Source organism: Labeo rohita, chromosome 4, assembly GCF_022985175.1.
Source record: "Labeo rohita strain BAU-BD-2019 chromosome 4, IGBB_LRoh.1.0, whole genome shotgun sequence".
NCBI lineage: Eukaryota > Metazoa > Chordata > Actinopteri > Cypriniformes > Cyprinidae > Labeo > Labeo rohita.
This window is the reverse complement of record NC_066872.1, coordinates 45,226,214-45,253,936: the sequence shown is the minus strand read 5'-3', so window position 1 is coordinate 45,253,936 and position 27,723 is coordinate 45,226,214. Positions and strand designations below refer to the sequence as shown.

At 34.6% G+C, this 27,723-nt stretch overlaps 1 protein-coding gene across 3 annotated transcripts; it reads right to left on the bottom strand.

Moving 5' to 3' along the window:
* Positions 1 to 1,421: 1,421 nt before the first annotated feature.
* tulp3 (TUB like protein 3) lies at positions 1,422 to 18,715 on the bottom strand. Of its 3 annotated transcripts, none has more exons than XM_051108203.1 (12): positions 18,585 to 18,715; positions 12,915 to 12,956; positions 12,402 to 12,453; positions 10,429 to 10,591; positions 9,082 to 9,267; positions 7,457 to 7,590; positions 6,262 to 6,453; positions 6,060 to 6,172; positions 4,757 to 4,874; positions 4,577 to 4,675; positions 4,315 to 4,486; positions 1,422 to 3,357 (listed from the first exon to the last, which is right to left on the bottom strand). In XM_051108203.1, the coding sequence occupies exons 1-12, from the start codon at positions 18,599 to 18,601 to the stop codon at positions 3,224 to 3,226; spliced, it is 1,422 nt and encodes a 473-aa protein (XP_050964160.1). In that variant the 5' UTR covers positions 18,602 to 18,715; the 3' UTR covers positions 1,422 to 3,223. The 3 variants fall into 3 exon arrangements, with proteins under 3 accessions (XP_050964160.1, XP_050964159.1, XP_050964161.1); XM_051108202.1 differs by lacking the exon at positions 18,585 to 18,715 and adding an exon at positions 13,718 to 15,665; XM_051108204.1 differs by lacking the exons at positions 12,402 to 12,453; positions 12,915 to 12,956; positions 18,585 to 18,715 and adding an exon at positions 11,315 to 12,160.
* Between the last annotated feature and the right edge of the window lie 9,008 nt (positions 18,716 to 27,723).

Here is a 27,723-nt window from a genome sequence, read left to right as displayed (position 1 = left end):
TTCAAGGCCTGCAGATACTTTGTGCGGTTTATTCATTCAGTGACTTGTCAAAAACAAGAAAGCATATGTTTAGTAACTTTTACTAGCAATTATTTTTCATATATGTAGAGTATTATTCAGTTGAACTAGTAACCCTAGTGAAAAATAAATATACTAAAATGTATTTAAAATACATTTATTTCATGCTGAGTATACTACAAATACATTTACATATTATGTACTTAACAAAAATACCCTGCAATTGTACTTTTAGTATACTAAACTGGTATTTAAAGTCTGCTAAATTGGAACAACTAATTTTGTATTTAATTGTAGTAGTGATAAGGTCCAACTAAAGATATACTTAAGTATATTTCATTTCGCTAAAGTGAAATTATTGCAAGTATACTTCAGGTACTAAATGTAAAATATTTAAAGATCATACAACTCTCATCAATAGTGACATTAAACCAAATTTTAGGCTTAATATTACACAATGTGACCAAGTAATACTCCAAATAAAGATTAATTACAATTTATCAGTACGTCTCGAGCAATATGTTAGTAAATATGTAATAGACTTGAACTATACTTAGTATAAAATATATACATTTTAAATCTATTACTTTTTTTTTACTAGGTTAGTTTCACCTGATGGTAAATATTCACTTGTGAACTGAAATCCTTTGCTAAAACAGCCAGACCCGTTTTCTTTCATTAAATGGAATATTTCCAATACCTAAACACTGTCAATATTTATCACATCACAAATATATGACAAAAACGTTAGTGGTCTGTAAATCAAATCTTTAGTAACTGACGTTTGGCTAACTATGCTAGCAACGCCGAAAACAACTAAGATTCCGCGGGATGAAAAGATTACTCCAGAAAACTTCAAATAGACATTTTTAAATGTACAATTTTCATCTCCACCCTACTGTATATATTTCATAACTTTCCGATACATCATAATATAATTAATTAACCGTCAAGTGACTCACCTCAGAAAACGCGCCAGACTTCTGTCAGTGGATACCGCTACTGCAGGGTTGCCAGGTTTTCACAACAAAACTCGCCCAATTGCTGTTCTAAACTATCCCAATTAAAAATCGCGTTCCGGGGGGATAAAATACACATTTTTTTGTCGGGGTTCCCCATGTAAATTCGTATTTCAGGGGCTAAATACGACGTTATTTGGGTCGCTTCAACCCGCGGACATTAAAAACAACCCGCGGCAACAGTGTTAAAGTAGCCCAACTGCGCGGGAAAACCGCGGACTTGGCAACACTGCGATACCGTAACTTACTGCGCAAAATATTTTCACAAAACTTTTAGAAATAAAACGACATTTTAAGTATCTAATTAAATGATTAATACACTCCGCTGGTTTTACTGTGTTTAACAGATTAGAATTAAGGTTAAAAATAGACAGACATAAAAGCTGAGTAAAATACTTGTATTTAACTACTAGAAGGCCCGTATGTAGTTTGAAGCCCATGTGTCACATGATCAGGATCAACAGTAATGCATTTTTGTTTTCATATTTATGACTTTTAATTACTGTATTTCTACCAACAGTGTCATCATAAAATACAGTTTGTGCAAACAGGTAATTGGTTTAAAAGGAAAACAAAATGTTTTTTTAATATATATATATCAGTACACTCTTGGCTGACAGACACACAACATATGATGAACATCAACACACACATCAATCATATCAATAGGAAACACACTGAACAGGAACAAATGTGCTTGAACTTCCCTTTTTCTACAGTTTCTCATGATGTAAACGCTCTTCCCAGCATTCAGGCTCTATTTACACTACAGCCACGTGTTAAGGCAACGTTCACGATTCATGCAGCAGCGGTAAGAACCGGAAGTGTGCGTCAGTTTTTAAAGGTTAACAAAGAGTCCAGCGCTTCTCCTCTTTTATTAACATGCAGTGTGTTTCCTCAGGGATTTTTTGGTGAGCAAAGACTAGTGAAAAGTCAAATAACGGACCACGTTTAAAAACAGGTGTTAAAAATGTCATATTCGAACATGCAAAAAATACATCAACATTATCCAAATAAAAAATGTAAATCTCATGAAAACACATCCAGGACACCTTGATGTCATCTTGATAACAGTAAGAAAAAAAAATTATACTGTACCTAAAGAAAATTAAGCTTTTTTTTTTTTTTTTTTTTTTTTTTTTTAGATATGGAAGATTTAGCCACCATAATGCATCTGGATAATTTACTGTAATTCCTATAATCCTCTATTACATGATTTAAAAAAAAAAAAAAAAGAAGCTAAATGTAACTTCTTTTTTTCTTTTAATTTCAGTGATGAAATCTACGGAAGCTTGTTTCCTTGGGATAAAAAAGTAATTGTGACTTTATTGTGCAATTCAGAATTGTGAGAAAAAGAGAAAAATCTTAATTTCGAGATATGAACACAGAGTTGAGAGATATGAACTAACAATTAATAAACTCAGAATTGCAAGACAAAGTGAATTGTGAGATATAAATTCAAAATTGCGAGATATAAACGAAATTGGAATTGCGAGATTTAAATGCAGAACTGTATGACATAAGCTCAGAATTGCAATATAAATGCAGAAGTGCAAGATAAAAACTGAACTAACATAATCCCAGAATTGCGAGATCTAAAGGCAAAATTGTGTGATATAAACAGAATTGGGAGATATAAATGCAAAATTGTCAGATTTAAATTGTGAGATATAATATCACAGTTGTGAGTCACAATTTCTTTTTTTTTTCTTTTATCCCGTGGCAGAAACAAGTTTCAATAAAAATCTGACCTCAAAATGTTTGTGTGAGATTGTCCCTAACAACATACTGTTCAAATCCATCAGACACTTACAAAACATCAGAGAAAACATCATAAAAATCCTAAATAAAATCTCCCAGTTTCAGAATATCCCTCAGTTTCTTTCCTATTGGTCCATTAAATCCGCATGAATCCAGCGAATCTTCTCTTTTTCAGAAAAAGAAACCAGGAAAATAAGCTGCAGGATCATCTTGTCAGTTATTCCAGGTAGTAGAAGGTTAAATGATTCAACGTGTTTCCTTTACAAAACAATTAATTTGGTCCTTTTGTTTCTAATTATTGTGATATAGCACATATCCTCTTCCTCAGGCAGTGAGGATAATTGTGCTCTAGTGTCCTGAGTGAAGAGGCCGTGTGTGTGTGTGTGTGTGTGCGTGTTTGTGTAGGGGTGTCGTGTGTCACATGGTCACTCGCAGGCCAGTTTGCTGTCGAAGCTGGACAGGCCGATAGCAAAGGCCTGCAGAGCACACATGGGGTAGTTATAGTCCAGAGTAAAGATGTCTTCCGCCACACGGCCAAACTGCATTACGATGTAGTCAGCTGAAACGGAAAGGCAAACCTTAAATGTTTGTTATAAAAAAAAATAAAAAAAAACATCTTTTCTCTTGACTTTTCTGTTCTTTTATTTTAGCTAGTTCAACATTTCCCATTTTCATTTAGTTTAATGTGATGTTTAAACTAATTAAAACTAAAACTGAAATAAAAATGAATAAAAACACTATAACATTACTAATACTTTAACTAAAATTAAAATAAGATTTGAGAATATAGAATAAATAGGCAACATTTGTATAGTTTAACGTCATGTACTAAAATAAGTAAAACTGAAATAAAAATAATACAAACCAACTTAATCTTAAAGAATAAAAAATATTAAAAATAACTAAAACAACTTTAAAATGACTAATACTTCAACTAAAATGACAGACAATATGAAAATAAAAAGGCAGCATTTCTCATTTTCACTCAGTTTATTTTGCTGTACTAAAATAACAAACTAAAACTAAATACAAAAGTAATAAAATCTGTATACATATTTAAAAATAAAAATGACTACAACTTAGTTAAAAAATAAAATAAAATATTAAATTTAAAAAGAATTCAAAATATTATCTCTATGTGATGTACTAAAACTGTAATAAAAAAGAAATATAAATTATTTACATATTTTTAAAACATTTAAAAAAAAATAAAATGACTACAACTTTAAAAAAATAAAAAACAAATACAAAAATAAAAACTTTATTTTTCTGATCTATATTTTGAATATGATGTTATCTACATATATCTCATATAAGTAAATATAAATATTTTTTATATATCCACCTTTCTCTGAATGCAAAAGTCTCGCCCGACTTAAATTCAGTCTGTTTTAACATGGATTTCTGTGGAGACTGGAACACGAAAGTACCCAAACGGAAGTTCGAATCCTTCATGGCGCCGCTCATTGGTTTCTCTGGAAAAAGGTATATATGTGATGGATCTGAGGTAACTTACGGTCGTTGTCGTGGACGATCTGGAAGTTCTTGACGGAGGCCTGAGTGACTCTGCCGTGGAAGTTCAGCACGTAGGACTGCGTGTCGTCGTTCCACACCGGCGCTTTATTATGCAGCTCTATCAGATTCTCCACCGAGTGATTCTGCCATTTACTCAGCAGAGACTCCTGCTCCTGAAACACACACACACACACGTTCATGTTCACGCATCATCTGCGCTCATCGTGATGACCTGACTGACGGCTGCCAGAAGAAACACTCACACATGCGGGCCGAACCGGAACCCGTTCGAAGTTCATGTTCATACCGGGAATGATCACGGTCATCTTCCGCGGCCCTTTGAAGCCCAGAACATTGGTCTCCTAAACGCACAAACACACACACAAAACAATAAGAAGTGGGCAAAACCACTCAGAAACAGAGAGAAACAGACAAACACTGACGTAGCAGATGGCGGCCAGCTCCTGCCGTGTGTTGGTCTCCTCCAGCAGCGCTCCGGGGGTTTTCGAGGGGTTCGTGCCGTTATCGTACACAGTAAACTTGGTTCCCATCAGATTAGACCTGCGGTGAACAGAGAACATCATCAACTCATGATCTAATAAATGCCATCTGAGGCAGAACATCAACAGACTTAAAAACAAACAAAATGTGTTTTCAGTCATGCAATGAGGCTGCAAAGGGTTAAAAAGACAAATGCGAAGCTTGTGTTTTGTAAAAATGTTTGCTAACTTAATTTAATTCAGCACATCAATTATTCATTATTCAGAAAAAATGTTTACTAACTTGAGAGTTTTCAATCTTTTAGACACCATCCTAAAATTCAAAAGGCAGCTATATAGAGATATATATTCATGTATAAAGATCCAATTTATATTGTGGAAAATTCATACTGGAAATAATGTGTAAAATATTATTTAGAAATTATTTAGTTCTTCTTACATTAAATTATTCTTATTCTTATTCTTTTTTTTCTGCTTACTATGATACTGTACTGTTGCCTGTATTAATTATCTAATTTATATTTTAATATTTAAAAAAAAAAAATTAATAATATTTAATTACATTATTTATATTACTATTTATTTATTTCATACATTGTTATTTATTTTATTAATGTTTCATAATCTAATACATTTTTATTTTATTTATTTAAATGTTTGTATATTTATTTATTTTAATACATATTTAAACATTTTTATTATTTATTTTAATACAATTTTGCTTATCAATTTATTTATTTGAATACAAATTTCATTATTTATTTTACTATATTTTTATATACTATATAAAAAATCATATCTTTCTTATATAATACATTTATTATGTATTTAAATTGAACTATTATTTATGTATTTTAATCTTAAATTTGTAAAAAAAAATGTTAATCAAATTTTTTACATTTAGTCTTTTTAATTTTTATTTATTTATTCGTTTATTTAAATACATTTGTTTATTTCTACATTTTGTACACTTTATTTTCCACGCACCCCTTTTTTAATGTCTTGCTCATGTGGTTATATCGTAAATACAGTACTGAAACTACAATTTGTACTTTTTAAAAAAAGGTGGGAAATCATTTTCTGTGGCAACTGACTCGATGTTCACAAATGCTGTGACCTCTCAGTGAACCAGAAACATCCAATCGATCATAAGTTCAAGTGTTAAATATGATCCAATCATTTGAAGGTCACTTGTGATTGACTCTTTAATACCAAACAAACGAGACAAAACACACGAGGGAGGCACCTCAGTTTTCCTATAAAGCTCTCGCCCTCACGGGACAGATCTGTGGCGTCTACAGAGATTAGATAGTTGGATGTTTTGCTCTTTTTCCTCTTGCGTCCGGCCAGTAAAAACACCTGATGAGAGAGAGAGAGAGAGATGAGCGAGAGAGAACCAAACATGAGCAGAAGTGACTGTGAAGGATGTGACGGCGATCAGATCAGACCTTCTTGCCGTCTTCTCTCTCCAGGTGCATGAAATATGTGGGATAGAGGCCGCGGTCCATGCCCTTCTTATCCCGCGAGATGCGACACTTGACCGTGACTCCCCGCGGAGCCGGACGGAGCACGAACTCCTCTAGATTATCCACCTCAATGGAGGAGCCTTCAGCTGATGGAGAACTCACTGGGATACACTCCTGACAAGACAGAGAGACAAAACACACACATTTAGCCCTCTAACAGACATGAATGACTGATGAAAACAGATCATTAATTATTCTCACGGGGTGCAACATGATTTTTAAAATGCTATTTCACAAACAGCATGAAATACTTTACGCATCCCAGTTTGATATCCATAGTTCAGTGTGCAAATGCACAACTGCTTCCACATTCAGGCAACTGCAACTTCTGATGCAACGCAGTGTATGGAAATTGTGAAAACATTAAGCACAAAATGATTTATTTATGTATGTCTGTATTTGTTTATTTCAATTTTTTATTATTAATTTTTGTTTGTTTATTTAGAAACCTATTTTTAATGTTTTATACATTTTTTATTTTTACGTGTCATTTAAACGTTATTAAATGTATTATTTATTTAACTGTATTAATTATATTTTTATATTATTTATAATATTATTTATATTTTTATTGTATTATTATTAATTTCGTTTTATTATTACTTTAAATGATTTTAACTGCACTTGTATAATTTATATTTTTAATCTAACATTTTATTTATTTATTCTTTTTTCATTTATTTATATTAAGCTAATTTATTTATTTATTTATTTGTACTACTTATGTTTAATTACATTTTTGGTCTTTTTTAAATCTATTTTCCCATTATTTATGTATTTATTTCAATCTTTCTGAAATATTTGTAATATTTTCTATTTTGAATATTTTTATTTAATGTACTCTTTTTTCATTATTTATTTTCATCTGTTTTTATCATTTATTTATTTTAATATATTTTCCCATTATTTATTTACTTATTCATTTTAATCAAATCCTTCTATGTTTTTTATATTTTAATGTTTATCCATTTTTATTATTTTATTGAAAAAACGTAATGCTAATTTTTATTTCGTTTTTTATCTCTAGGCATTACCGTTTAATATAATATATAACAAGTAAAATAAAACATTAAAATGTTATGTTTACTATAGTTCTATAAAAATTGTGTTGTCTGACCGTGGTGGATTTGGTGCTGGAGGCCGACGCAGGCCGCGTGCTCTCCGTGTTCGGCGACAGCGATCGGCTTCGCTCTTCAGCTTCATCGTCATCATCCTCGCTGGCCTCGTCGTAGTTCATGCTGCCAGAAAGTCCTGAGAGAAACAGAGTTTAAAGAGCTCGAGATGAGAAACAACAGCTGCAGCACGGAGGCGAGGACTGCCATTTACACACAGTCTCCTGAGACACACACACCCACACTTCAGCATCGCACACCAGACAGTGTGCGGTATCCTTGACATTTTTTAAAAAGTCCCCAGTAGACATTCGGTAATACGATTTGTAGTAATGAACTCTATTATTGCTCTTTATTGTTTTGTTCTTTTTACACTCTTTACTTCATTTTTATACTGATTTGCATATAAATGTTCAAAGTTCTTTTTGTTATACAAAAAAAGTTACTAAAGTTCTTATTAAATGGACAACATGTAAGTTTCTGTAACTTCCAAGTCTCTGGTAGTGTTGTTTTAGTATCATCGATTTACTATTATAGTTTCTGTTCAAATTTAGAGTTTATTTTTTTATTTTTAGATTTTCTGTTTTCTATGGAAGCCAGTTTTCACCACTGAATAAAACATTTAAAAAAGGTTATTATGTTTTTTTATCCCACAATTCTTACTTTTTTTTTGCAATTGCAATTGCAAGTTTATATCACGCAACTTGTATCTCACAATTGTTAGAAAAAAGTCAGAATTGCGAGTTTGTATTATGCAGTTCTGACTTTTTTCTAACAATTGTGAGACAACAAGTCACAATTGCGTGATATAAACTTGCAGTTGCGAGAAAAAAAGTCAGAATTGTGAGACAAAAAGCCGCAATTGCAAGTTATAAGTCAAAACTGCGAGATATAAACTCTCAATTCTGTGAACATATCAGTCTTTTTTTTTTCTCGCGAGTTTATATCTCACAATTCTGAGAAAAAAAGATTTCAACTTGCAATTCTGACTTATTAGCTTTTTCCATTTTTAAAATAGGTATTAATTTCTATTTATTTGTTGTAGTTAATGTAGTTTTAGAAATTTTGTCTCTGCAACAAGTTGAAATAAAATATATATTTTTATTCTTTATATATTTTAATATTTTTATAGTTATTTATTTATTTTAATCAAATATTGCATCATTTATTTATTTTAATCTTTTTTATTATTCATTTATTTTAATCACATTTTTTTTTTTTTTTTTGTAAAAAATGTTAAACATAAATGTATTTTATGGTTTTAGCTTTAGTTAAAATGTTTTATAGTCCCCAGAAGAAGAAAAAAATATCACAGAACTTAAAAAAAGTCCTGAAGTCTGAGCAAATAAATACACATATCTAAAAATGCCAACATCTTTTTTTCTATTATTATTTATTTATTTTAATCCTCTTTTTATTTTAGTCCCCTTTTAAAGTATTATTTATTTTTAATATACATTTTTAATTTTTTATATTACCTTTTTATATTTTATTTAAGATTAACACATTATATTTCAAGGAACAGAAATGTTTTTTATGGTTTTAGTTTCAGTTACTGTTACCCCAGAATCAAAGGTGTATAATAAGCCAGCGCTCCCCATGCATTGGAGCGTGTGTGTGTGTGTCTTACCGCGTCTCTGCAGCAGTGTGTGTATGTCCGTTTTGGGCTCCAGCAGCGTGTCGGTATCTGCATCTGTCTCCAGCTCTTCTGCGGCGGGCGGCGAGGGCTGCTGCGGCGGACTGACCGACAGAACCTGGATCTTACTGCCCAGATCTGGAGCTTCTGAACCCAGCAGAGCCGCGGGACCATCGATGCCTGAAAGACAAACACACGTGAAATCATTCACTCACACAAAACACACATACAGCCACAGGGCAAGATACTGAATGCAAATCAAAGCACAATATTCAATTCTAGATCTACTCCGCAGGCAAAGAGATAATTTCTGTTTGATAGTGGAAACTAAAAAGTCTGACTGCAAACAAAAGAAAAACTTTCCCAGAGAGAGCGAAGGACAAACAGTAGATATGAGTCCTGAGAAACAGATAAGAGACGCCAAAACTATTAAAAGATGACATTCAAGCAAAACAGTGGGATGAATAATAAAAAGTACAGTGAGGACCGTCACAGTTTATCTAAAAATGAAAATTTGCATTTAATCAGGCCATCCAAGATGTAGGTGACTTTTTTCTTCGGTAGAACAATAAAGAAGCTTTTAGCTGAACCGTGGTCCTTGGTGATTCATAAAATGCAAGTCAATGGCTACCGTCACTTTGAGAGTCAAAAAAATACATAAAATACACAAAAAATGCATATTAGGCAACACAAAACGAATACCCGTGGCTCCTGACGATATGCTGAGGTCTTATGAAGCGAAATAATCGGTTTGTGAAAGAAATTAAACATTATTTATACCATTATGACCTGTAATCCAAAGCCTCAGGCAAACGGGGAAATATGATTCTTTTCCACAAACTGGTTCTTTCAGACAGCTGGTTTCAATGAACTGGTTAAATAGTTCGTTCACGTAATCATGCAATGACATAACATATACACAATTATACTATCAGTTCATTCATCACAGGTTCAAATATGCCACTTTTTTGAGTCATTTTGAGTTGGAGTGACTGTCAGGTGTCCGAAAGTAAGAAAGCTCAAGCTGCAAAGATGATGATTCAGAACAGATGATTCAGTTCAATTTGGTGAACTGATTAATTTGATTCACTAAAAAGAACCGGTTCAAAGGAATGAGGCTCTGGATTACAGGCAATAATGTGGTAAATAATGCACTGTTTCTTGCACAGATCAATTGTTTTGCTTCGTAAGACCTCAGTTTATCACAGGTAATGATTTTTTTCACTGTCAAAGTGCCGGTACCCATTGATTTACATTGTTTGAATCACCCAGACCCATGGTTTCAGCTTAAATCAACAGCAAATCTTCATTTTTGGGTGAACTGTCCCTTTAAATCCTCACCATCTAAAATGATGTCACTAGCAGTGCTGAGGTGCGGCTCCACGAGCGGCGCTTGTTCTTCACTGCGGCGGGGCCGTGATCGGCGCGGACGTCCCTCTGAGTTCGGCTGGACCATTAGCGGCTCCTGGCGCTTCCGCCGCTGCTTCTGCTCCAACAGCGCCCTCTGCGGACACAATAACACAGTTAACACACTCAGATCATTAATTATTCATTGTTTAATAGATATATACATAGCATTTAATAGAGGGTCAAACCATTAGAGCAAACATAAAACGTGGGTGTTGTCTGCTAATGTTGGTTTTAAGAGAATATGCAATGAGATCATGAGACACACGGAGCGACTGTGCTTGAATCATTGCTCTGCTGCTGCATTTCTATTCCAGTGTTGTTATTGTTAACTTAGAATTGTTAACTATATACAATTTATATATATATATATATATATATATGTATATATAATTTGAACAAAAACTAGAAATGATGTCTTGGCAACTAAAATTGCTAAAACTGAAAGCAAAATTATCTAAAGCTAAATAGCTTTTTACCAAAAGTTGGTAAAACTTAAATTATATAAATAATATAAATAACACTAATATAATACTGTTCTATTCTACAACAAGCACTTTAAGCTACAACATTTTTTGTCCACTACATCATTTCATAGTTTTGATCGTTTTCACATGATTGTATAAGGTGAAAAACTGTCAAACGAAAGAGAAAGTAGGAGTATCCCCCCATTGTAATATTGTAATACAAAAATAATCTACCACAACTGAGATAAAAACAGCGAGAGCTCACTACGGTACAGGAAGTGAACAATAACAGTCAAGGATCAGGAGGGTGAGCAGAAAACACACGCAATCCTTCCCAGAAACAAAACACTCACAGAAAGATGAAGAAGTTGACGCATACGCGCTAGTATCATCCTTACAACAGCAGAACCAAACAACATATGTGAGTGCGTGTGTGTGTGAGAAAAGGGAGGTGAAATGACGGCACATGAAGTCAGATGGCATGTTCATCTCACACTGAAGGGTGGAAACACAGGAAACGATACCACTCAATCACGTCACACCGGAAAGTAACATCTACACTGTGTGTTATTGCATATTATTGTGTGTTTGGCGTGTTTTTATTGTGGTTTGATGTGTGTTTTTGTATGTTGACGTGTGTTATTATTGTGTTTTGATATATATTATTGTGTATTGTTGTTTTGAAATGTGTTATTGTGTATTGTGATTTGATGTGTGTTTTAGTGATTTATTGTGTTTTTACACGTCATTGTATAATATTGTGTATTGTGTTTTGATGCATGTTAATGTGTATTATTGTATTTTGATGTGTGTTTCTGTGTATTGATGTGTGTTTTAGTGGTTTATTGTGCTTTTACATGTTATGGTATAATATTTTGGTTTGATGTGTATTTTTGTGTACTGTGTATTGTTTTGATGCATGTTAATTATTGTATTTTGATGTGTGTTTTTGTGTACTGTTTTACACATTATTGTGTATCATTGCATTTTGATGTATGTTTTTGTGTATTATTGTGTTTTGATGTGTATTTTTGTGTTTTTAAATGTCCCTGTACATTGTGTTTTGATGCATTTTCTTGTGTTTTGATGTGTGTTTTTGTGTATCATTATGTTTTCATGTGTGTAACTGTGAATTATTGTATTGAAGCATATTATTATGTGTTGCTGTGTTCTGAAATTTGTTTTGATGGGTTATTGTGTATTAAAATGTTTTATTATGTCTTAAAGTGTGTTATTGTAGATTATTGTGTTTTTAACGTCTATTACTACGTATTTTTATGCATAACATTAGGTACTGTTGTGCATTTTTATGTTATTGTGTATTACTGTGTATTTTTGTGTTTTATTGTGTTTTGACAGATGTTATTGTGTTTAATTGTGTTTTGACACGTTACTGTGTTTTGTCTGATGGTGTTGTTTTATTGTGTAAATGTGTCTCACCTGTTTCTCCAGTTTCTGCTGTCTGAGGTTCAGACTGTCGTCCTCCAGAGTGCTGAAACACAACAAAACACAATAAAAACCATTAACACACACACACACACACACACACACACACACACATTTACACCATCTCGTTCAGTCATTTCACATCTACACCATCTCATCAGTTCATTACATCCACTAATGGCTGAATCTGAATCTAAAACACATCATTTGACACATTGAGAGTCTGAACGCTGCAGTGTGAGTGTTTGCACTCCCATCAGTCATCTATCAGTCATTGTGTTGCCAGGCAACCAAACGACACCCAAACAAAAGAAAATCAATTCCCCGCAAACACCCTCACGCACACAAATCTATACACGACTATGTGTCTAAAAATACACACCGACCCACACAAACACTCACACTGCAGAGACCGGAGAATCACTTCAGACCTGTGTTAAAATTAATATGAAGGTTGTATTTTTGTTCAAAGCATCATAGTATAAAGTAGTGAGTGAGTTGCTGTACCTGGTCATGGCGGTGGACGCGAAGCTGGAAGAACTGGAGGGTCTTTGTTTCCATGCCGATGACAGACGGACAAAGAGAAACACAAGAGAGGAAAAGTCAGTGATGAAGATGACGAACACACACCTGAATGAATGTTTCATGCTCACGGAGGTAGGGTGACACACAAGCTGCCTGATGTGACACCTGTGTCACCATGGTTACCAGCATCAACATGACAACCTGAGGTAACACCCCACAAACACACACATACACACACTCTAGCAGATGCTTTCCAGTTAAGAAAGAAAGAAAGAAAGAAAGAAAGAAAGAACACAGCACTGTGAGAGGAATGTGAGTAATGAGCGGAAACTTCGGCTCTCAGTGGATCTCAAGATCTCAGAGGAGCAAAACATCAACCAACACAAACCTGACCATCATCTCACACACGCCATCCATTCATCCATCATTCAATATTTTAATCTATCTTCCTATTTATCTGTCCATCTCTCGACCTATAAATACCAAATCCTTTTAGGAATCAATCACAGCTGTCAATAAATGTTCAACCCTGCATCCGTCCATTCATTTACTATTAACGTTCTATCAGTCATTACAGAGGAATTAATGTCCATATTTGGAAACACCAGCAATCTCATTCAGGAAACAAAACACTGTGAACAAACCTGACAAACACACAACAGAGCGACCATCCTCATGTGAATCCAAACCACACACGCCTCTATATGAAACACAAACTTTCAACTCAACGTCCTTTAAACACTAAACCTCTGTTGTATCTCTCTCATGTGTGTGTGTGTGTGTACCTGTATGACCAGCGGCTGTAAGCGGGCTGAGAAGAGCTCTTCACCGTCTCCATGTCGAGTGTGTGTGAGTGAGAATGTGTGAATGTGTGTGTTTCGGCCGTCTCTACCTGTGCAGGTCATGAGGGAACACACGCTTGACAGCCGCAGGTGAGCCTCAGGGCTGCTGCTGGTTACTATGGCAACAACACCCCACAGACGCCCTTTGAAAAGCATGACGCTGCCGAGCGTTTGGTGTCACTCTGAAGTGTGAACGCTTCGCCACGTGAAACCCGGCAGCCTAAAACTACACACACGACCGCTGTGCACGACTGCATTAATGCATGTTTGACATTTGCAACATAGCACAGTGTAAAACTTTTTTTAGTTTAATGTGGTATTTGTTTTCATCAAACGATTTGGCTCATGCAAATGCAGTTGTCACAACTGTTTTATGGGACATCACATTCACAACTCTGCTGCATGTATGCATAGTAACTCACCCAAAACATTTATAGTTTTTTCTCAGTTTTACCCACTTTGGCTCAAAGGTGAATTTTGTTTCTCGAAACAATGCATCCAGATTTCTGAACAATTCTTGTCTTGTTACCACTAGCTTTAAATTTCTAATGCATTTAAGCAAACTGCATGTGTTTTGGCACAAAAGTGCATTTGTTTACAGTTTGCATAAATGCACATGGCTTGTTGATCAAAACTGATGCATGTAAAATTTCAAACATTTTTTCATCATGTGAGCCATCAAATGCAAAACAAAATCTGTCAGAAATACATGCATATTACATAAATAGCTATGATTATGTTGTGATGTCTGTTAAATGAGACCTAGCATTTGAGAAAAATTGTAATTCATGCATCAAAATTGTGCATATCGTAGGAAAAAACTGTGGGGAAAAAAAATCATTTTGCACTCAGTCTCTGAAATATTAATTTAAATAATTTTTGGCTGTTGTGATTTTAAAACTTCTGTATGCCCACTTTTATGCATAAAATTGTACATAATTGTCATCATTTGTCAAGCTTTTTATGAATAATGGTCTCCGTTCTACTTTTCTACCTTTTTATTATTTTATTGTGGCTGGATGGAAGTGTTTTATTATCTTGTAGATGTCAATGTGTTAGTGCAAACAAGATGCTTCTGCTGTTTAATTTCAATCAATGTTTTTTTTGGAGTTAGAAGGAAGTTTTGATGAAGTTCTGAAACTTTTATATAAAAAAAAAGGGAAAAAAGTTATGAACAAGTAGCGAAAATACGCTCTAAAACCCAGACTGCTGTGTAAGTCGGTCTGGCAAGCAACCGTCCGTCTGCTATGTAAATTATTATGAATGTAAACGCAAACCGCAATCGTCTCATCTGCGGCGTGTCATTTCCTCTCACGGCTCTGATAATGATACCAATCTCAGGCTGTGCTGTACTTCCACGTTCATCTAATGGCCACCAAACAGAGCGTAATTGCGCCATAATGACGCTCTCAGACTTATTCATCAGGTCTGCAAGTGGATGGACCAATTTCTGGCTTTGTGAATGAACTTCTTGAAAACGCACGCTGTGATATGTGAATCTAGGCCAGCTGCATTCATCAAACGAGATGTAGGAGACACACATGTGCAAACAGACAAATAAACACACCAACATGCAGGCAAATTCACAGCATGCCTAATGCACTCAGTGTCTCAGTGCTGTTGGTTATAACAGACCACAACTGTTGGGGTCCAGAAATAAAATCCCATGTATTTTACCAATTTTCCTCAAAATTAAAGCTTTAAAGCAGATCTACCATGAGCTTTAAAGTTATGTGATGAAAAACGCCTCTGCAGCAGACACTTCATTTTGTTTTTTCATAAAACACTTACTAAACAGACAAACTCCCTTAAAGGAATAGTTGACTCAAAAATGAACATTTGCTGAAAATGTAATTACTCTCAGGCCATCCAAGATGTAGATGAGTTTCTTCATCAGATTTAGAGAAATGCAGCATTACTTCACTTGCTTACTAATAGTTCCTCTGTAGTGAATGGGTGCCGTCAGAATGGGAGTCCAAACAGCTAATAAAAACATCACAATAATCCACACCACCGCAGTCCATCAATTAACGTCTTGTTAAGTGAAAAGTTTTTTTGGACTCATTCTGACGGCACCCATTCACTGCAGAGGATCTAGTTGGTGAGCAAGTGATGTAACACTACATTTTCTCCGAATCTGATGAAGAAACAAACTCATCTACATCTTGGATGGCCTAAGGATAAGTACTTTTTCAGCACATCTCCATTTTTGGATGAACTATCCACCAAATCCACCAATTACAGAAGTCATAGTAACCATGGAAACAGGAATCACAGCAAAAACATTGTGCAATGATCGCCCACTCCATTGAAGCAATGCAAATGACTAAATGGATTCGGTCTCCCTACACTCTCAAACAACTTATGTATTTGTATGTTTGAATACTTTGCAGCAAACATCAGATATGTGGTATTTTGTGCTTATAATCTATGATATAAGTTATAGTTTCTGTTACATCATTTGCTTAATGCCTAACTCTGTATGTAAATTTAAAGATTTAAAAAGCCAAAGTTGGACTCTACCTCAAAGAAAAATTGCAAACATGAGGACCAAACCACTCTTCCCATCAGATAAAACCTCAACCGATCACAACACAAGAAATGATCTACAATCCCATTCATCCAGACCGAGAGACGACATTAGGAATCAAACACAAGGCAGACGCCAAAATAGAACCTTGCTCATCGTTATCAGAGATGTGACTTTAGGAAAACTACGTCAGCCGTTCTCAGAAGAAGGCTGAAAGTTAAACAAAAACTGCAGATAAATCCAAACCACTTCCTGTCCTTGTGCATCAGATGAAACCACACCGAATTCCAGCTCAGGCATCGTGGGAGGGGAAGGACTGCGGTTCTGATAGGAAGAAGCCCGGTCGTGTCTGGAGGACAAAACTTACGCAAAGAAACTGAGAGCAGATGTCGAAAATGATCTCAGGACAGAGTCAAGGACGGCCAAAGATTTCAGCTGCAATGCATCCTTGCAGCTGTCAGAACAGATTCATCAACAACACTCTGCTATAATGAGAAACTGTCTAATTAATCACTCCATATGAGCAGTATTAACAGCAGAACAGTAAATAACAAAAGAACCACACTGAATTATGAATTATCATTTAAAAATCGCTAGTAAATTTCACAAAGCAGAAAGTGAAGTAGTGTTTTCTTCTAAAACATACTCCAATAATTTAGTTGTTTATTTACAACTTTTAAAAAAACATTTTTGACAGTATAGACAATTTGTCTAATAGAACAAAATTAAAGCACTCTTAGAAAAAAAAAAAAAATCATCACCTTCAAAATAATAAATACATCATCAATATGTGACACTGGACCACAAAACCAGTCTTAAGTAGCACTGGTACAATACATTGTATGGGTCAAAATGATCAATTTTTTGCTTATATTAAGTAAAGATCATGTTCCATGACGATATTTTGTCAATTTCCTACCATAAATATATCAAAACATAATTTTTGATTTGTAATAGGCATTGCTAGAATGTCATTTGGACAACTTCAAAGGCAATTTTCTCAGTATTTAGATTGTTTTGCACCCTCAGAATTGTTGTATCTCGACCAAATACTGTCCTATACTATATATTATTCAGATGATTTCAGATGATCTATATACATCTCAGTTTCAAAAAACTGACCCTTATGACTGGTATTGTGGTCCAGGGTCACAAATATTAACACATTTTTAAAATGCAATATAAATAACTTATACAATATAAAGTTACACAATTAAAATGAATATATTTGATTAGACTGTCAGTTCATGCTAACATATTTCATTTTCATGCGAGTTGGTAATTTCACAAAAAAAAATTCATAGATAAACTCATACCCTAAAGCCCATTTTTGTAATGTGATATTATTTGTATAACATTTAAGCAATTTTCCACCTCAAATTTGAATTATTCTGAATTACGATGTAATATTTGGACACATTCCAATGTATTATTATTTTTAAATCAGTAAAAATGTAAAGTATGTATTACAAATACCGGATTAATGCATAAATACTTCAATTAAAATAATAAATTATTATTTTGGAAAGGGAGTTTACCTGTTAGGAAAACAACGTCAAAATGTCAAAATAATTAAAGACGTGACTATAAACTCTGTCTAAACTTAAAATATGTGTTACTTAAAGTGTTATGACGTCATATCCATATAGTAATTACGCACAAATTACATCACATGACTACGTCAAAAGCGTGAAACCACTGGCAATTTGATGATGTTTATGTATAAGTAACAATTCTGCATACTCTCATTTGAATGATTGTTAATGAATTACATCCATTCAGTCACGCGCCTGTTGCACTGATTGATCGATGTTTTCATTCATAAAGATAAATCCAGCCATGAAGCGTTTGCTGTGGTTAACACATGAGCAGCTGATCATCATATCTATTCGTGTAGCACAATAATGTCGATCATACAGCGATGTGTTCATCTGCATTCCCTGCTATCATCCTCCGGCTAACGTTAACCGCTGCTTCACCGTTACACCCATCAAATCCCGCTGACTGCATCCGTTCACCCTCTCCTGCTTTATTTTGACCTCTTTTCTGTTCACAATTCAGCTGTTCGATTGGGATTTGTGTGCTTGTTCAGAGTCTACGTGTGTTGTTTTGTGTTTTTAGCTTTGGCTGATGTTACAGCACGCACGAAACGCAACAGGACCCACCGACAAAACACAGCAAAGTTACGAAAGACACGAATTTAAAGCACACATGCAAGCTCCCCGAACGAACGTCACTTTCGGATCATTTCTAAGAATTGTGTTTCCATCGGTGTCTTACCTGCTGTAGTAACTCATGTTTATCCGCCGTTGCTATGGATTCCTCCGCTGCTGCCGTCGCGTCCCTGTGCGCAAAACCCGCAGCGGCCGTGACGAGAAAGCGCATGCGCACAAGATGACTCTTGTTAAGATCATTACGCGTCAAATGACAATTCTTCCGCAAGGGGGCGCGTGATGGCTCAGAAAATCCAATCCTCTATGTTCTAAAGAGTTTCAGTCTATATATACCGATTGGTATTTCATTTAATACAAATGGAAATCTCCTTCTTAAATCTCTATAAAATCATCTAAAAGAAATCAACATCCACTCATCACACTCACTCATCTGTGATTGGTCCATCTTGAAAAGCGCTGCGGAAAGTAACAGGTATCATGAGACCGCACCGCTTATTCGCTCTGTTAGCAGCAGTTTGAAGCAAATTACACTGAATTAATGACACTAACAATATTTTAAATCCATTGAATAAATAAAATAAATCCTTAAAATGGGAGACCTGTTTTGTACCCATGTTATGACTCCAGTGTAATGCTAGTTTTACATTCTTCCGAGTGCTGCCAGTTCAAATCAAATCCACGATTTGCTGTCGTTCTGTCTGTTTTTTTTTTACACGGTTTTTACAAGGCAGACTAGATATGGAATATGTCACACTTACCATCTATAAACAGTATAAAATAAAATTCGTCCTGTTCCTCACTTGTTGTGGAAAGTGAACGCCCTCTTTTGGTGGCTTATGTTAAATAGAGGTTCATACAACATTTGTTTAAAGTAATCTGATGATTTTTAATAACGTTTTGAAAATGTTAATAATGATAAAATTATTTATCATGGAACATTTTCCCTGAAACGTTTTGGTTTTTAATTGTTACAACCTGTTTTAAAACGTTCAGAGAACATTCAATAGTAACATTCCCATAATTTTTGCAAAATCAGAAAATGTTCCCTTAACATTTGTATAACCAGTAAAATATTTTTAAAACTGTACTTTTCGAATGTTCAGAGAACATTTAGAAATAACATTTTTTCATAATTTAATGGGAATGTTAGAAAAACATTCTTAGAACAGATTATTAATTAATACTAACATATTTAATTTTTATACTATTGTCTACTTACAGAAACATTTTTCTGCATGCATAAACATGGGAATTGATCATTTTACCTAAACAATCAAATGAAAAACTCATACCATGCATACTGAATAAAAGAAAATAATGCCTATTTTGTAATGCAATATTATTTTTATAAAATGTAAGCAATTTCTCCCCATCAAATTCTAATGGTTTTAAAATGATGATGTAATATTTGGACACACTGCATTTGACTATTATTTTTAAATCATTGAAAATGTAAAGGAAGTACAATAGATACCTGAATAACGCATAAATACTTCACAATTTACATTATCCATTTGTTAAATGTAATCTGATGATTTTTAGTAATGTTTTCAAAATGTTAGCACAAAAATGTTATTTATAATAGAACATTTTCCCTGAAACATTTTCGTTTTTTGACTGTTTTAGAACATTCAAAAGTAACATTTTTGCTAAATTAAAAAGTGTAATGTTTCCTTAACATTCGTATAACCAATAAAATGTTTTTAATGAAACGAATTGATTTTCGGGCTGGTGCTGCCTCCAGCACAACCTTGGTGGAGCTGGTTGACTAGTTTTATTGATTATGTTAAATTTCTGAGAAAAGATCCCTGCAGGTACAGACACATTAATCAATCAGTGACATACAGTATTATAATTGCGAACGAGGTGAACAAATACATTTTAGGTCTACTGTTTTTGCCAATTTAAATGACAGATAGCCCTAGGACAGTTGTTCCCAAACACGTTTCTGGAGGTTTCCCAACACTGCATGTCTCTTTAAACAAACACACCCGATTAACAGCTCGTTAGTAGAGACTCCAAGACCTGAAATGGGTGTGTCAGACAAAGGAGAGATGCGACCTGTGCGGTTCTGGGTGGCCTCCAGGAACCTGGTAGGGAACCACTGCCTTAGGATATTTTGAATGAATTTCTACTAGATGGCAGCATCGAGTGATTTTTATTGCTCATTTCACTGCTGGTGATGCAGCTCATCGACTGTTATCAAACTACATTTGCTCACATCTGGTTCTAAAGGCTCCTTTATGCAATGTTTTTGAATGTTGTAAAACATATGATGAAATACAGGAAAGGAGTGAATGTGAAAACCTGATCTGAACAGGCTTTCATTTGATATTCTGGTCACCACTCAACAACATTTTTTGTCTCTACTGTGCACCACATTTCTTTAGTACTTTGATTAAGCAGTGCAGAAAACAGCTCTTTTATATCAAATATTTTCTGAGCAGCACCTGTGTACACATATTGCTTGCAAAATAGCCCAAAATAGTGGCACTCCGGGTGTCTATGGCGTAGGTGTTTTCTGAACCCCTCATTCTTCGTCAACCACAAGAACATGAGAGAAGACATGAAGGTGGACGAGGTTACGCTGAGAAAAACACAGCTGCTCATCCATCTGACCGCTACATGAACATCCATGAGATTATTTAGACAGATCATCTCAATGAAACAACAACCAGTCTCCGCAAACAAACACAATCTGACCGTGAACAGGAAGCGCATGACAGAATGAGGCTTACAAACCTTTGGGAACATCATGATGCTTGCGTTGCACATTTTTTAAGATGCATAAACATAATTAGTACAAAAATAGTTTTGACGGAGCAATTCTGACAGAAAGCAACAAATATAAACCAAGTGTGTTATGGCTAGCTTGCTTCACTCTGAATACACTGCAGCTGAACTTTTTACAGTAAATTTGTGTCCAGTAAAATACAGAAGCACAAATTCTGGGCCTCTTTTATCATGCATCTTATTGTAGCTGCATATTTCAAAATATAATGAAGAAAGGATTTTTTTTTTTCATTTAAGTTTTTTTTATTTCATTAAAATGCCCCACGGCCCCATCAGATGAGATGTTCCACGTCTGATGTGTTGGTTTGCCTCGGGCTCTGGTTGTCGCCACTGTTGGTTCAGGGCAGTGTGGATTGATAAAGCAGCGAATTTCTCAGCCTCAGTGCCAGAAAGTTGTTTTTGAAACTGTTGTGGGTGGACGGTGCATGAAGCCTCCGCTGCTCTGTGGAAAAATACAGGGAACACAAACAACAGCAAATTAGTGTTGTTTGTGCATCAGGAGCCGTTTGGAAAATGACTGGCACATGACGGCTGCCATGTGAATCACTGCCGCACCGCAGAGAGCCCGTTCACTCCTTCAGTCTGAGTGATTTAGTGATCCTACTGTGCTTAAATTCACATCACTTCATTGCTGTGGGTTACAGAATTTTGAGCATCTGGTGAATCTTAAAATGACATCCTTGTTGTGATCAATTTAATAGTTATTGTAAATGAAATGTTTGTCTTTATAATCTTTCATCAAAAAATTAAGCTACTTTTAATATCAACCCCTTCTTTTCAGTTTTTTTTCTTAATATTGATTCATGCATTTTGCAGATTCTTTTATCCAAAGCAAATTACTTTGCATTCAATGCATATATTTGAGCAGTTGCATTCCCTGGGAATCAAACCCATGACCATAGTGTTGCCAGCACCATCCCAGCTAACAATTTACGTTACATTGTTGTTTTGAAATGTTTCTAAAACATTAAATGGCAAGTTTTCTTGTTGTGATTATACACTGTAAAAAAATAATTTGTTCAGTCAACTCAAAAAACGTTTATTCAACTTGAAATGTTAAGTTATACTAAGTGACAACTTAGATATTTGAGTTGAATCAACTTAAAATTTGAAGGCAGCTGGGTTACTTACCCATCTGTTAAGTTTAGCAAACACAAATATCTAAGTAGTTACTTAGTACAACTTAACATTTCAAGTTGAATAAACTTATTTTAGTTGACTGAACTTAAAATTTTAAGGCAGCAGGGTAAAAAATTATTATAAGCTGACTCAACAAATTGTGTTTTTTATTTTTTACAGTGTACCATTAAAGTTGCAAGAATGTTTCTTAGTATGTTCCTCAAGTATAAATAACACCATAAGGATATTTTGAGAATGTGGCTGTTTTTTACTATTATATTATATAACATATCAAATAAAGTTTTAAGAATGTTCTGTTATAACATTTATATAACATATAATATTTTATAGAACTTATAAAATTGTTCCTCTATTTTGAGCTATAGTAAGTTCAAGTAAAGTCAAGTCAATTATAGTCAAGATAGTTTTTTAAAGAACCTTTGACTGAATGCTTCTTTGTGCAACCAAAAATGGCACCTTCTAAAGCACCTTTATTTTTAAGAGTGTATACTGTATATACAATACAATAATTTTCAAGCCAATGAGAGCTTTCCAGTATATTTAAAATGAATGTGTTGTGTTGAGTTAAGGAAAATGTGGTTTCTTTGCAATAAATATCCACTTACTTAGATACACTTTGTATCTAATGCAATGATGTTCAGATATTTTGAAATGCCACTTAAGTGTCTGTTCCCTGGGAATCACTAAATGTTCAGTTCCAGCTCTGCAGTGTGTTTTTTTACAAATACATTCGGGTTCTCGTTCGTGCCCATCACGCTGTCAGGTGGGCTCTGTTTTGGATGTGATACTCGATGTTTGCGGGACAGTATGGAATGTGAACAGCAGCATTCCCGCTGTGCAGGGCCTGTCCTCTGTAATTATTACTGGACATTCAGTCATCCAAACATCCAGCAGCAAAGCCTGATTATACCAGATTTCACATTCAAACCCTTTACTGATATCAACAAGCTAACAAATTTAGGTTATTAAAACATTGTGGGAGCATTGTTTCTACAATGTTGGAAAGTCCAGTTTTCTTGTTGTGATTATAACATCATTCAAAGGTTACAGCAACTTTTCTTATGACATTATACTTCAGTTTTACCCAAAATGTAACATTATCTGAATGTTTACTTTTACATTTTAAGGATGTTATTTAGATGTTACAAAAAACATTTTTCAGAATGTTCATGAAATCACCAGCTGTGTTCCATTTTGCTAACATTCCCATTAGGTTGCAAAAATGTTATTTCGGAATGTTTAAAACATATTGTTTTTTAAATGTTTAAAAATCTTTCTTTCTTGGTTATGCAAATGTTAATGGACCATTCCAATTTATTGTTTGGCAAACATCGTGGCATACTAGACACTTTGAACAAGTGTTCTATGAATGTTACTATATGAGTCACTTTAAAACAGGTTTAAAAATACTTTAAAGTTTAAAAACACTTTAAAATAGTAATTCTTGTAAAACGTCTTCCAATAAGCTTTGTTTTATTAGCAACTTTTTTTTTGGCAGCGTGACCCTGATCAATCCTGGGTTGATGTATCTGGACTGAAGCTGCTTCATCTGACTCTAACGAGCTTCACATGCCAGCGTGAGTGGCATTTCTTCACACAGGCAGTTAATGAGGCTTCGTTAACGGCAGGCAGGGACCATCCGTCTGTGACCAACAGACCAAAACACCTATCAGAAGACATCCTCAACCGCCCTAAACAAGTTACATAAGCTATTACATAAGGACTAGAAAGACATCAGTGTAGCAGAAGAATCGGACAATTACATGAGACAAAACCATAAATACCCAAATATCTGATTCATGACCTTCATTACATGATTCCTGCTCTTCGTGAACTTAAAAAAACACATCAGGTCTCATTATGTGCACAAACACACCGTTGATGGGACATTCAACGATCACAAACACACGTGATTTCTGGCCAAAGAAAAGTCAGTTTTCACAGCCTCCCACATTTTATGATGTACGTTATTTTATCAGCATTACTGTTTGAAGTTTTGATTAGTTTGAAAGGAAGTGGGTTGTAGTAATTATATTATACGTTAAAATAGTTATTGCTATTACTCATATTTTCACTTATTACAAAGAAACAGCAATGCACTTTTTTTTAGTGGATTTAGAAGTGATGCAGGTGAAGTTCTGTGTGTTTTGCTCCAGGATCTGTGATTGTCTTTATGCTGTGCTACAGAACATCCATGTTTTTTTCGTCCATCTGTGTCAACGCCCACCCGTGCGCGGGACAGGGCAGATGTTTCTACACACTTGTTATTCTGCTCCAGTGTGGAGCAGGAAAATACATGCAGCTGCAAACGTTACAGCTGGAGCATCACCTCTGGACTCAATGAAAACACGTTCACCGGAGATACAGCTCGTCAGCCATCCATGATAACTCCGATATGTCAGTAAAACAAATTTTGAATCTGGCTTTATGCAGTTTTCAGATTTCTGTTGTAAATATTTCAAAACTTAATTTTTGATTAGAAATGTGCATTGCTAAAAAAAAAACAGTGATTTTCTCATGCAGTATTTTGATTTTTTGCACCCTCAGATTCCAGATTTAGAAATAGTTGTATCTCAGCTAAATATTGTCCTAATCCTATACAACATACATAAATGGAAAGCTTATTTATTTAGCTTTCAAACAGTGTATACATCTCAGTTTTGAAAAATTGACTGGTTTTGTGGTCCAAGGTCACATATGATGTCTCATTTGCATATTTAGACATAACATTAAACAACACGATAGGGCAGATTAATGTTTACAGTGATGTACAGCTTGATTTATTGTGCACATAATGTTTGACTCTTGATAAGTTATTTTCTTTTTGTGTTTATGTTGCTTAAGTGTGTTTTGGGACTAAATTGTACATAAACAGAACTGGTGTGGCTGTGCTGAGTCATTTTTAACACATTTTTGACAGAAAATAATTGGGAAGAGAAAGTGGGAATGAGATCAAAACAAACCAAAAGCCAGTTCAAACATGAACACTGCGACTTAACATGTCTGGCCGATGAGCAAAAACCACCAGACCAACACAAAAGCACATGTATTCTAATATATATGGTGCATTTCTTATTCTGGACATTATCTAGTGAAGATGAAGATATTATTAAATCAATCAACCTTCCTTAAATAGAATCAGTGACTTCAACATCACAGCTAACAGCTGTTCTAAGAATGTTTTCCTAATGTTCCAATTAAGTTATGAAAATGTTATTTTTGAACATTTAAAACATTCCGTTGTTTAAAAGTTTTAAAAAGTTTGTTGGTTAGATGAATGCAAAGGGAGCAATCCATTTTATAATTTTGCAAACATTATGGGAATGTTACTTTTAAAATGTTCTCTAAACCATCTTGACCACAAATGTCCAAATAAAATGCTTCATAAAAACATTCATAAACATCCGAAACAGCATTATTAAAGGCCAGATAACTTTTGTTCATAACTTTCAGCCTTTTTTAATATCTGAAAGGTAAATGATTTGTCTTCTGTTTGTTTTAGTAAATAAAGGCAGGACTCCAGTTGAAGGTTGATCTCATTATATAAGAGAGGCGTTACAAAATGACCCATAAAACATTGACCCTGTTTTCTGTAAGACGTTTCTGCAAGAACAAATGTGTAGTATACAGTGTGTTGAGACGGGCCGGCGAGCGCATACCTGTGCGGTGAGATCAGCACCTTCACATTCACACTCCTGTACTCATATAAAGCCTGTCAGCCGTGTGATTGATGGCTCTTTGCAGTAAAAGCAGTTGTGTGAGAACAGAATGTATCACAACCTCAAACAGGCTTCTAGAGAATTCATTACAGCTGAGACTGATGGTGATACGGTGGTCGTAATAGACTGCGTGAAACGTAAATCCCTACTAATTACTCTAGAGAGAAAAAGACCAAAGCCATCAGACTCTGTCCAATAACCAAGTACACTTTCTACCTAGGGAGCACTGTAATGCATACTACAGTCTTTAAAAAAAAAAGACACTTTATTGGCATTGATGGTTGCACGATGAGCCTTTAACATCCACGGAATCTTTCCACTGCACAAAAAGTCCTTTAGTTTATTAAATCGTTCCTCACACTAGGGGAAAGATTGTTTGTGGAACCAAAAAAGGTTCTTCTATGGCATCACAAACGTTTTGCTATAACATCCAGCTTTTTAAATCTTTTATAAACATTTCTATTGGTTATGCAGATGTTAAGGGAACATTCCATTTTATCATTTTAAAAAGATTATGGAAACGTTACCTTTGAATGTTCTCTAAACATTCTGAATCAAGTAGTAGCATTTAAAGAAAAATCAGAGAAAAAAAAGATATATAAATAATGCTAACGTTTTGAAAAGACCACATAACTCTGAACAAATGTTCTATTAACATTACTGGAAAAACATTGTTCATAACCTTGAGAGAACCTTGCCAGAACATTCCTTGTTAGCTGGAATAATGCATTGTCATGGGAAAATACATCCAAGAAGCAGGTGAAATGTTGATTTTAAATATACAAATTTTATCCCCGTTTGTGTGCTGCATATTTTTTTGCTTATTAGAGTATTGCAGCATTATTCAGTTTGTCCCTTACGCTATACTTCACATGCAGAGCGCCGTTTGTACGACACAAGCAGATGTTGCCTGTGTAGACTGATCCAAATCAGCTTTGATGAAGATCAGTCTCAGTTAAGAATCTCCATGGTCACGCTTCCCAGCCAACATGGAATGTTCTCAAAATGCTTTCTCAAAGTTTTGAAGTAACATTTATTTCCAGCAATATTAATAGAATGTTCGTTCAAAGTTATCTGGTCCTCAAAAAAAAATAACAGCACGAAAAAATGGAATGTTTTTTTTTTTTTTTAATGTTACTACCTTCAGAACGTCCAGAGAACATTCAAATGTAACATTCCAATAATGTTTCCAAATTTCTAAAATAGAATGTTCTCTTACGTTTGCAAAACCAAGAAAAACCATTTCAAAAACTGGATATTTTGGATGTTCAGAGAACATTAATTTCAGAGAACTTGTTAAGAACACATCTTTGTGATTTGGGATCACACCTTAGATGGTCAACACTCAATGTGATCCACAACAGTCATGTCAGTCAGTGCTCAATGATGAACAAAGATCTATTTCTGCTATATGGGTCACTTGCTAATGTAACATCCATCCAGAAATACCTACAGCCACTTCCAGTATGCTGTACGCTGACCTTCCGCTCATCTCAGTAGATCGACGGAAACACACATCTGCTACATTTGGAATAGCATACTACTGTACTACTATTTTTGCAGCATGTATTCTTGCTTGAAGTTCATTTGCCA

Excerpts from the sequence above, each read along its gene's own strand:
- tulp3 (XM_051108202.1), bottom strand. The coding sequence starts at position 13,770 with ATGGAGACGGTGAAGAGCTCTTCTCAGCCCGCTTACAGCCGCTGGTCA. Across the intron at positions 10,592-12,401 it reads AGCAGAAACTGGAGAAACAG|AGGGCGCTGTTGGAGCAGAA; the intron begins GTGAGACACATT and ends TTGTGTCCGCAG. Across the intron at positions 4,875-6,059 it reads AGCTTTATAGGAAAACTGAG|GTCTAATCTGATGGGAACCA; the intron begins GTGCCTCCCTCG and ends TGTTCACCGCAG.